This window comes from Pelophylax lessonae, assembly GCF_965119305.1.
Source record: "Pelophylax lessonae genome assembly, chromosome: 4".
Lineage (NCBI taxonomy): Eukaryota > Metazoa > Chordata > Amphibia > Anura > Ranidae > Pelophylax > Pelophylax lessonae.
Window position 1 is genome coordinate 92,209,533 of NC_138771.1, and position 12,302 is coordinate 92,221,834.

The following is a 12,302-nucleotide window of genomic DNA, read 5'->3' on the forward strand; positions in this document are numbered from 1 at the left end:
CGGTTGAAGGGCCCCCCTTGGCCTGGTGGCCAGCGGTTGAAGGGCCCCCCTTGGCCTGGTGGCCAGCGGTTGAAGGGCCCCCCTTGGCCTGGTGGCCAGCGGTTGAAGGGCCCTTCCACCACTGGCCACCAGGCCGAGGGGGGGGCCTTCCACAGCTGGCCACCAGGCCAAAGGGAAGGGGGGGGGCCTTCCACCGCTCCCCGCCAGGCCAAAGGGAAGGGGGAGCGCCTTCCACCGCTGGCCGCCAGGCCAAAAGGGAAGGGGGGAGCGCCCTCCACGGCTGGCCACCAGGCCAAAAGGGAAGGGGGGAGCGCCTTCCACCGCTGGCCGCCAGGCCAAAAGGGAAGGGGGGGGGGGGAGCGCCTTCCACCGCTGGCCACTAGGCCAAAGGGAAGGGGGGGGCCTTCCCCCGCTGGCCACCAGGCCAAAGGGAAAGGGGCCCTTCCACCGCTGGTCATGAATGTAAGAAGGCACTTTCCCAATGACTACCAATGTAAGAGGACATTCTTCACTAAAAGGCAATGTAAAAAAGCACTACAGTTTGCACAGGCTGCATTTATTTTCTGGTCAATAATATCGGTTTCATTTTATGATTATTGCTAAAAATAAAGCAGGGCTGTTGAAAATGATCATGCCGCATTCTTTTATTTTAAATTAGATGTACACAGGTACTAATTAGGCTAACATACCATGAATTGCAGGTGTAATAGTCTATAAGGGGTTCCATGAGACCTGAAAATTACTTCAAAAGATTCTTCTGTTAAAAAAAAGTTGCAAAAAGGCTGGTCCAGCCAGTGGTCAGGAGATCAGGAGCAGGAAAAAGCTGCACATACAATGGCCAGACGGGTGAAGTAAGCCACTAGAACAATGTTCATAAACAGAAGGAAACCCTTCCACAACTAACAGACATAAAACAAAATCCGACCTAAACTGCAGGAAACCTCAAGATGGGGATGCAGATTACGGGTTTCTTTCACACAAGCGTTTAGTCTTCATCTGTGTCAGTGTTTCAGACAGACCCAGACTGAACTACAATGTAGGTCTAGGGGGGGGGTGGATTTTACACGGACATACATCACGTCTATTTACATCTGCTTTCATTCGAGTCGGTTTAGGACTACAAAAAAAAAATAAAAAAAAGGGTTTCTTCTTTTGTACACTTATGATTATTTTCTTCAAACACTGAACAGACGTGATAAATGGAGGTATACTAGAGCTGCACGATTCTGGATAAAAATTTGTATCTCAATTAGAGATTAGAATAAAGATCACGATTCTCGGCGTAACATCTTTTACATTATACAAAGAAATTGGGCTAACATTACTGTTTAATTTTTTAAAATTGATTAAAGTCTATTTTTTCCCAATAAAATGAGTTTGAAAGACTTCTGCGCAAATACAATGTGACATAAAAGATTGCCACGACCGCCATTTTATTCTCTAGGGTTCCTGCTAAGATATATATAAATTTTTGGGGGTTCTAAGTAAATCTCTAGCAAAAAATACTGATTTTAACTTGGAAGCAACAAGTGTCAGAAAAAGGCTTAGTCTTTAAGTGGTTAAACTGCTCTCCTTTACAGACAGAAGTTCATTCCTTTGATCTAAAAGAACAAAATACATTGTAAAACGCGTTTATATTGGTCTAGCAGCCTTAAAGCGGAGTTCAGGCCTCAGGAATGAATTTTAGATAAAAATACCCCCAGGACAGTCAGGGCTAGTACATTGCAGAATGGATAGCCTCTGAACTGTCCCAGGTCGCACTTACCCTTTAGAAGAAATACTGTATTTTCTGGCGTATAAGAGACTTTTGAACCTCAAAAAAATCCCCCAAAAATGGGGGGTCGTCTTATACGCCGAGTATAATATCTCCAAGGTAACCTAAGTATAAGTATTACCGGTAGATGTAATCTCTCAAGACGCTGGCTGTGTGGGAATCCTGTACCGGAATACCGTATGTACCGTAGCCTCGGCTACATACAGTATACCACGCTGAGCCAATCAGGCAGAGCGATGTATTCTGTTATTGAATGCAAAGCCTGCTCAGATTAGCGGAGTAACATCAGCCCGCCTCTCTGACTTTGCCAATCCGAGCAGGCTTTGCATTCAATAATAAAATACATCGCTCACTGTGATTGGCTCAGCGCGGTATACTGTATGTAGCCGAAGCTACGGTACATACGGTTTACCGGTACAGGATTCCCGCACAGCCAGCGTCTTGAGATTACATCTACTGGTATTCCTTATACTTAGGGTACCTTGGAGATATTATGAGAGATTACATGTATTACAGTACTTGGGGTACCTTGGAGATCTATGAGAAATCTGATGTTTTTCAACGGTGTTGCCTTGCTTCGGAAGGGGGGTAGTCTTATACAGCGAGTATAGCCCAAAACCTATGTTTTAACTTGAAAATTAGGGGGGGGTCGTCTTATACGCCGGAAAATACGGTACTTACCTTTAAAATTTCTTCTCCAACGCTGCCATCTCAGGTGTGGGCAGCTGAAGCCAGAGCGTCCTCTTCTGCCTCCTCTTCGGTGAGTCCCACAATGCACTGCACCGGCCCCGCTCGTCACTTCCGGGGCAGGCGTGTCATCCCTGCACAGCTTCTGGGCATGCCCAGAAGCTGTTTAGCAGGGAATGCCGCGCCTACACCGTAAGTGACGAGCGGGGCCGGTGCAGGCCCTTTGACTCCTGGGAGCGATGACGTTCAGCTCCCAGGAGTCATCGCAAGCCGGAAGTGACGGCACGGGCCGTGGCCGCAGAGGGAGGAAGTAGAAGGAAGGGGAGAATATTTTCTTCAAAAACAAGGTAAGTGAATAAAAAAAAAATTCGGGAGCATCCATTTCTATTTCTGGTGACCCTCAGCAAGCGGATGGCCCAAAATCGTTTTTCTCGATTTTGAGGCCGGAACTCCGCTTTAATAATGTTGATAAACATTTGCCGGGTGCTCTTTTTCCGACAGCTGTGAGTGAGCAGAGAACAGCTCTGTAATAAATGTGGTTTTAGGATTGTGAGGGGGGGTGAATTGAGATTGCAATTTTTTTAACGATTATTCGTGCAACTCTAATGTATAGCCATAAAAACGAACCCGAACTGAAAAGAAGAAGTATGCCCAAAGTTCTGGAGAGGTTGGATTCATCCTTTTTATGGATAGTGTAGGACCCACTGACAATGGGGTACTTTGACGTAGTGGTGGGCTTGAGCACGATATGGCCATATGGTGGGACCAAATCCCCATTTTATGCCTTTATATTTGACAGTCATTTCTTTTGCATGTATGCGCTATTCTCTGTAAATATGCATGTCGCTTGGTTCATAGCTGCACCAGCTTTAGAAATGCATGTTCAGGGTGTGCCCCCCCCCCCCCCCAGCTCTTTGTTATGCCCAAAGTTCTTGTGGTCATTCTTCTCCTATGGGTCACAGGAGTGCAGAACTAAGGGCACTCCAGTAGCCCAGATTCAGCCGATAGCCGGCTAAACACCGCTGTCAGCTGACATCACAGAGCTGGTTCAGGCTCTTGAAAGATCCCGACAATAATGTCAGGATCTGCCCAGATGACTGACAGGCAGCTGGATCAGCCTCTCAGAGCACCGCATAGAGCCCGAACCAAGCTGCTCCCGCCCCCCTCCACAGCCCAGCGCTCCAACGAGCACTGGAGGGGCAATGGACAGTTCTCTCTGCTCAGAGGGGACCTGAGAACTGAGTGATCAACGGTTTTGATTGCTCAGTTCTTTGTATAGAGCTGGTAGGATACAGCAGCAGCATCAGATTAATGCTGCAGCCATTGAGGCAAGCGTAAAGGTTTATTTTACATTTGTGCACTTCTCTTTAAACGAAGGGCAAATGTAAAAATGTAAGTAAACAGATTCAGTTTTCATGTGTTTTTTCTTTTTTTTTTATATAAACAGATTATTTTATCTGATGCTGGAACTGAACACAATGCATGTGAAAAGACCTATATTCACCTGCAGTTCACCACTTCTAGAAGCAAATATTTTAGTATAAAAACCCTATGACACGAGTCCTACCACAGCTCAAGCATATCTGTTGACAGATCACTTTAACCACCCCAGAGGTCACTTTGCTTTTTTTATTGCTCCATAAAACACATAAAATTTGCTATTGTTACACATTAAACTCCAATGTAACCAGAAGCAGCTGGGCAATACATTAATCGAGCGATTTTGTCTATACACATTTCATGTTTATGATGGGATCCAGTTTGAATTTGCTATTCTAGACAGACTTGCTTTGTACAGATCAGCTGCTCCTCAGAATACTACACAACCTGCCAGCTAAGCTATTCGCTTGCTTAACTCTTCATTGGCTGCAGATGCACCGAGTAGTAACTTGACACCTTGAGAAAAAAAAAAAAAAAAAAACTTGACTGTTTACTAAAAATGGAACTCAGCTGATTGCCAACACAATAGGATGAGGAACTGAACTGGTCCTGAACTGGTCCCAACAACCATTCCCCAAAATATGATCCGATCAAACAGCACCTCGCTTGCTGTAGACTTTGACGGCTTTGTTCTCATCCTCTCCGAGTAATAATTACATACACACGCCTGCCAAGCAATGTATAGGACATTGGCAGCGATGTTACTGTAGGCCTTTCCAGCTGGCAATCCACAGCACAGCCTTGCAGATGAGAGATATATATATATATATATATATATATACACATACACACACACATAAGTATATACACTGCTTATGGATTCAAAACAAAAACAAATTAGAGAATCCGATAATATGCTCAACTCAAATGATGTCCAATGAAAACAAAGGCAAATTTCAACTCCTGATGTTTAAATAGAGAACAAGGTAAACAAGGTCTCCTTTAAGTATTGCAGACAAGCAACAGTTAACAGCATAGCTGTACAGCAAACAATGGGGAAGACAAATCCAATCCAAAGATTCAATACTGTACCATACTACATTGTCACAGTGAAACAAAGCCTTCACTTCAGACATCAGAAAAACCCCGGATTGTGTTATCAAACAAAGCCAGCCAATGAGACAAGATGGTAAAATACCAGCCTGGGTGACCATCTAAACACCTAAAATACAAACTGTATGTAGATCACTGTGTTAAATTGTAGGTGATCTATAAATACCTACAATAAATAAACAGACCAATCACAATGTAAATCTAATTACAGACAAGGACTACTACCAAAGCAATGGCATATTATGGACATCTATAGCCGGCCATTCCTACACATTTCTATTCAAAGTTGCAGATTATGCAAAAGACATTTGCCCTCACACCAGGAGATGGTCTAATCCTGTTCAAGCAAAGGAAGATAATCTCTTCTCACTATTGAGCTCCTTAAAACACACAGCTAACAATATGTGGTAAGAAAGGAGTAAACATCACTGGATGGATGGATGGATCCTTGGATGGATGCTGCTGCCAGCCTCCTGTGTAAAGCTAGCTTTTGCATTGATCCAACGAGAAGAGAGAAAATCCAGAAAAAGGAAGGGACTCACCGGCAGAAACAGCCAGGACTGATAGCAGACAATGCCGATCCGGCAGACAGGCCCAGGGAGAGGAAGATGAGGAGCTCTGCTCATCACCTCATTACATGTCAATGACCCACTTATCAGGATAGGAAAGGTTGGCAGATCGATGGTATGCTGCCCGCTGAATCCAATACCATGGCAAACCAGACACAAAGGTTTCTTTATAGACGTGTATATGGTGTCCCGCACTACACCGCAGACACAGACCTGTATACACTGTATTCTATATACACACTGATCTGTATACACTGTATTCTATATACACTGATCTGTATACAATGTATTCTATATACACACTGATCTGTATACAATGCATCCTATACAGTATATACCAAACTGTATACAATGTATCCTCACTACACAGAACACACACAGATCTGTATACACTGTACACTGTAGTATATATATTATATACACACACACACACACACACACACAGTTCTGTATACACTGTTGTCTATGTATACACACACAGATCTGTATACAGTGTGTGTGTGTATATATATATATATATATATATATATATATACACACACACATATAGACTACAGTGTATACAGATCTGTTTGTATATATATATATATACACACACACACACAGTTCTGTATACACTGTAGTCTATATAATATACACACACATAGATCTGTATACAGTGTGTGTGTGTATATATATACACACACATACATACATACACTACAGTGTTTACTGATCTGTGTATATATAGAATAAATTGTATACAGATCTGTATGGATGTAGATAGAAAATGAGAATACAGTGTTTACAGATCTGTGTGTGTATATATATATATATATATATATATATATATATATATATATATATATATATATACACACACAATGTATTCTATATATACAGAGGTGTATAGATTGTGTATCATATCTATCTCTATATATATATATATATATATATATATATATATATATAAATAATATAGACATAATATAGTGTATGCTATGTAGAGCATGTATATATATATATATATATACACACACACACAGATCTGTATACAATGTATTCTATATATACACAGAGAGGTGTATAGATTGTATATATATATATATACTGTAGACATAGAGAGATGTGTAGTGATGGTGTATGTAGGACACTGGTCGGTTACCTCTGTCGGGCTTCATCTTGCCGGTGTGTCCGGTAGAAGAAGCAGTGGCGGGTCTCATGGGCTCCGGTGTCCGGTCGGCCGATCAGTCAGGATCTCCTCATGGGCCCTCCTCCTCCTGTCCTCCGCTGACTTCGGTCTATTTATAGAGTTGGGCCGCTCTGTCCATGGTGAAGGTGAGTCACCCGGATCGGGTCATCGCCACGTCTGCCATAGACACACAGACAGCTGACACCGGTCCTCCCTCCCCCTCCTCCTCCTCTTCCCCGGTGACAGCTGACTCTCAATCAATAATCGATTAGTAATATGGTATGGATGTGATCGGCTCCCCGCACACAATAGACGATCAGCTGGTCGGCGGAGCCCCGGACATGGTTCCCCCTTTCCTTCTCCTCCCGCTACATGTCCCGGTGTCCGGGCTCCCGCACTCCTTCCCCGGGCTCCCCCCGCTCCACCATCTCCCCCCCCGCTCTGTACTCTGGGGCCCCCTGCTGTCCTCCTCTCCCCCTGGCCTCCCTGCGCACCGCCGCCACGACCATCAGCAGAGCCCCGCTAGGAGGACATGGACCGGGACCGGGGACAAGCCAAGAGGCCGCACTCATCAACCTGTACCGGAGGGGGAACAACTCGGTGACACAGGCGACCCAGGCTCGGCTCCCGCTGTCACCCCGGTGACTGCTCAACCCTCCTCCTGTCACAACACTGTCTAGGCTGCGCTCCGGACCCGTCACATGTCCCGACAACAGCCAATCAGCTGTCCTCACTTCCTCTGGCAACTGGGAGACTCGGCTGAGGGCTTGGTTGCCCTGGTAACCGGGGCCGTCATTGACGGCGGGGAGGGCCTCGCTTCTCCAGGGCTGGAGCTTATCACTAGACAGACACAGCCCCCGCTGGAGACCGGAGGACACGCCCACCCCCGGGGCTCTCCTCACTCTATTCCCTGCGGCTGAACTTCTGAGTCGGGAGCGCGCAGTGTTAAAGAGCGCACGTGCGCAGAACGCTATGCGCGCCGCTGTGTTGATAAGCAGTGAGCTGAGGTGCTGAGAGGATTCCTTCCTTCATAGCACTCATTGCTCTGGGCTCAAAGCAGAAATAAAGATAAAACTTTTCATTTTTGGAGAAAGTAAAGGAGGGCTATAAATAAACTCTGCCAGTTTATTTTATTTTTTGGTGTCTGCATCCTTGTGGAGATTTTCTTTCACTTCCTCTCCCATAGCCAAAACAGGAATCCCAGGGTGTCACCAAAACGAGTGTCCCCATTGGAAGATTTCCCTTCTTTTACAGCCTGTGCATTGTAAAACACAATATTGCATTTTTTTGAAGATGCATATCACATTTTTAGCACGTTTTTAAGGTTTTTAGTACAATACAGTAAACCCTCCTCCATTGCGGGGGTTACGTTCCGGACCCAGCCGCGAAAAGTGAAAATCTGCGAAATAGAAAAACCCTATTAACCACTTAAGCCCCGGAAGATTTTACCCCCTTCCTGACCAGGGGGTATTTTGCGATTCGGCACTGCGTGACTTTAACGGACAATTGCGCGGTCGTGCGACGCTGTACCTAAACAAATTTGACGTCCTTTTTTTCCCACAAACAGAGCTTTCTTTTGGTGGTATTTGATCACCTGTGCGATTTTTTAAAACGCGCTATAAACAAAAAAAGAGCGTCAATTTTGCAAAAATAACAATATTTTTCACATTTTTTTATATGAAATTCCCCCCAAAAAAAAAGTAAAAATCAAAATTTTTTAAAATTTTCGGCCAATTTGTTTTATGCTACCTATGTTTGGTAAAAAAAATCGCAAAAAGCGTATTTTGATTGGTTTGCGCAAAAGTTATCGCGTTTACTAACAAAGGGAAAGATTTTTGTCATTTTTGTTGTTTTTTTTTTTAACGCGTAATGGCGGCGATCTGCGATTTTTTTGCGGTACTGCGACATTGGGGCGGACAGATCGGACCCTTGACTGACATTTGTGACACTTTTGGGGTTACCAGTGACATTTCTACAGTAATCAGTGCTATACATATGCACTGTTACTGTAAAAATACACTGGTTGTGAAGGGGTTAACTTTATTTGGAAGGGAGGGGCTGTGTGTATCCCTAGGGGCGTGCTTTCTACTGTGATTGGCTGTGGCTTGAGCTGTAAGGACACTGATCAACGGATCTACATAGTAGATCCATGTGATCAGTGTTTTTACAGCGAGGAGAATGACAGGTGGCTTGTTTACACAAGCTGCCTGACATTCTCCCTCTCCCCCGCCGATCGCCGAGTGACCGGCGGACATCGGGTCCGCTGGTCACACGCGCGGGGGGGGGGTCCGTGACCACGCGGGAGCGGGAGCGCGCCTCCGGGGGCGCGCGCTCGCTCCCTAGACCCTCACAAGCTAGTGACGTAGCCCTACGTCACTTTGCCTGTGAGGGGCTGACTGCCGACGTAGATCGGCGTTAGGCAGTCGGCAAGTGGTTACCGCTTGCCGACTGCGCACAGTATATTTACTGCGGCAATCAGCCCCGGCCAGGTAGAGTGATGTAGATCTACATCGCTAGCCTGTGACCGGCTTTTGAGCCAATAGCGGGCGAGCGTGCGCCCGCCCCGACTCGTTCACAGAGGAGTCCGCGCGTGTGACCGGCGGACCCGATGTCCGCCGGTCACATTACGATCGTCGGTAGAGCAGGAGAAAGGCGGGCGTCTTATGTAAACAAGCCGTCTGTCATTCTCCCGTGTAAAAATGGAGATCAGACGGTTCTACTATGTAGGACCGTTGATCTCTGTTTTTACAGTAGTAGCCACAGCCAATCACAGTTAGAAGCACGCCCCTAGGACACACTTAACCCCTCCCTCTCCAATACAGTTAACCCCTTCCCTGCCAGTGTCATTTTTACAGTAACAGTGCATATGTATAGCACTGATTACTGCAGTAATGTCACTGGTAACCCCAAAAGTGTCAAAAATGTCAGTCAAGGGTCCGATTTGTCCGCCGCAATGTCGCAGTACCGCAAAAAAAATCGCAGATCGCCGCCATTACTCGTTAAAAAAAAAAATGACAAAAATCTTTCCCTTTGTTAGTATACGTGATAACTTTTGCGCAAACCAATCAAAATACGCTTTTTGCGATTTTTTTTACCAAACATATGTAGCATAAAACAAATTGGCCGAAGATGTTAAAAAATTTTGATTTTTACATTTTTTTGGGGGGGAATTTCATATAAAAAAAGTGAAAAATATTGTTATTTTTGCAAAATTGACGCTCTTTTTTTGTTTATAGCGCATGATCAAAAAATCGCACAGGTGATCAAATACCACCAAAAGAAAGCTCTGTTTGTGGGAAAGAAAGGACGTGAAATTCGTTTAGGTACAGCGTCGCACGAGGGCGCAATTGTCCGTTAAAATCACGCAGTAAAAAATCGCAAAAAACCCCCTGGTCAGGAAGGGGGTAAAATCTTCCGGGGCTTAAGTGGTTAAAATGCATTGTAGGCATGTTTTTTATAGCCCCCGTTCACACTAAGGCGACCTGTGAGGCGACCTGGTCGCCTCACAGGTCGCCGTAGGTTGCCTCCCATAGGGAAGCTGCGGACCCGTTCTAATAGGAGCGACACAAGTCGCTCCGACTTAGAAAAAGGGTCCGGAGCTTCTTTGGGGCGACCCGGAGGCGACCGCCATAGACTTCAATGTTATGAAGTCCGTGGCGGCCGCTCCGAGGTCGCGGCGCGAAGTAGCGTCGCCTGCATGTGAACGGGGGCTTACTGTCACTGTACGTGTAGAAGCATTTTAAGGTCTTTAAACACACTTTTAAAACAATAGAAACTCATTTAAACACATAAAAGATACTGAGAGACATAGCAAGAGCTATGGAAAACATAAAAATATTTCATTTTTAATGATTTATATAGTAAAATAACATTACAAAAAAACCGCAATATACCGGGACCGCAGAAACTGAACCACGATGGAGCGGGGGTTTACTGTACATGCACTGATCGGCCACTTTATTAGGTACAAGTAAAGATACGGGACAATAAAGCCAGAAGCCATCAGTCGGCCTGGCGGGCCGTGCACGTGTAGTTTGGTACATCCTTATGCCCCATACACACGTGCAGATTATCTGCAGACTTACCAAAACCATATAATATGAGGTCAAACCTAAACACTTTCAATTTGTATGCAATCCAGCAGGCTCTTGCACTACATAGAAAAGGTAAGTCTGCAGACAAAAGTCTGCAGATAATCTGCACGTGTGTATGGGGCATTACAAACCACAGGCACAATCTTCCTAGTTGAATTCATCACTGGGAATTGCTGGATTTTTGTTATTGGCCTGCCTCACCCTGTTCAATACTGGTGAATGCTAACATTTCCTGCACACCATTTTATTCAATTGTTAGTGGCTTAACCACTTAAGCCCCGGAGGATTTTCCTGCTCAAAGACCAGGGCCTAGTTTGCGATTCGGCACTGTGTGATTTTAACGGACAATTGCGCGGTCGTGCGACGCTGTAAAAATGAGCGTCAATTTTGAAAAAATAACAATATTTTTCACATTTTTTTATATATGAAATTGCTCCCAAAAAATGTAAAAATCTAAATTTTTTAACATTTTAGGCCAATTTGTTTTCTGCTACATATGTTTGGTAAAAAAAAATCGCAATAAGCGTATTTTGATTGGTTTGCGCAAAAGTTATTGCATCTACTAACTACGGGAAAGATTTATGTCATTTTTATTGTTTTTTTTTACAAGTAATGGCGGCGATCTGCGATTTTTTTGCGGGACTGCGACATTGCGATGGACAGATCGGACCCTTGACTGACATTTTGACACTTTTGGGGGTACCAGTGACATTACTGCAGTAATCAGTGCTATACATATGCACTGTTACTGTAAAAATGACACTGGCAGGGAAGGGGTTAACTTTATTGGTGATCAGTGGGTTAAATGTATCCCTAGGGGCGTGTTTCTAACTGTGGGGGGGGGGGGCGTGGCTTCTGATGTAACTACATAGCAGGATCGTATGATCTCTTCTGTTACACCAGGGAGAATGACAGGCGGCTTTGTTTACATCAGCCGCCTACCTTTCTCCCTCTCCAGCGGGAGATCGCAAGTGACCGGCGGACATCGGAGCCGCCGGTCACTCGCGCGGGGAAGGCAGGGAACGAGCGGGGGCGGGAGCGCGCCTCCGGGGGCGGGAGCGCGCCTCCGGCGGCGCGCGCTTGCCCCCTAGAGGCTCGTGGGCGAGCGACGTAGCCCTAGGTTGCTTTGCCTGTACGGGGCTGACTGCCACAGTAAATAGTCGTGCGGCGTTCGACAAGCGGTCAATAACCTCCCATTATTATCTAGTTCGTAGGTTGCATCCCTTCCCGCGGTGGATTCTCACCAGTTGGCGGTTGGCCCTGTCGCCTTTGTGTCTGCTAAACATGCTATGGGATGTGATATGCGTCTTCAAAAAAATGCAATATTGTGTTTTACAATGCACAGGCTGTAAAATAATTGAGCAGGCGGATGACACGTCCGTCTCAACTCACTGTGCAGAGACTGACCTGTTAGAGTCCTGCTCTCCTCTATGGGGAGATCGGGTAAAAACAGACCGCCTATCCATTTTCATCTGATCCCAATCCGATCCGATCCTCCAGACGGTCCGATCCTA

General features: G+C 45.4%; 1 protein-coding gene across 1 annotated transcript in view; it reads right to left on the bottom strand.

Annotated features, from left to right (window-relative positions):
* Positions 1-6,760, bottom strand: part of ATOSA (atos homolog A) — a 111,342-nt gene extending 104,582 nt beyond the window's left edge. The window contains exon 1 of the mRNA XM_082255638.1: positions 6,668-6,760. Coding sequence (XP_082111764.1) covers positions 6,668-6,725 — 58 coding nt within the window. The 5' untranslated portion in view covers positions 6,726-6,760. The remainder of the gene's footprint in view (positions 1-6,667) is intronic.
* Between the last annotated feature and the right edge of the window lie 5,542 nt (positions 6,761-12,302).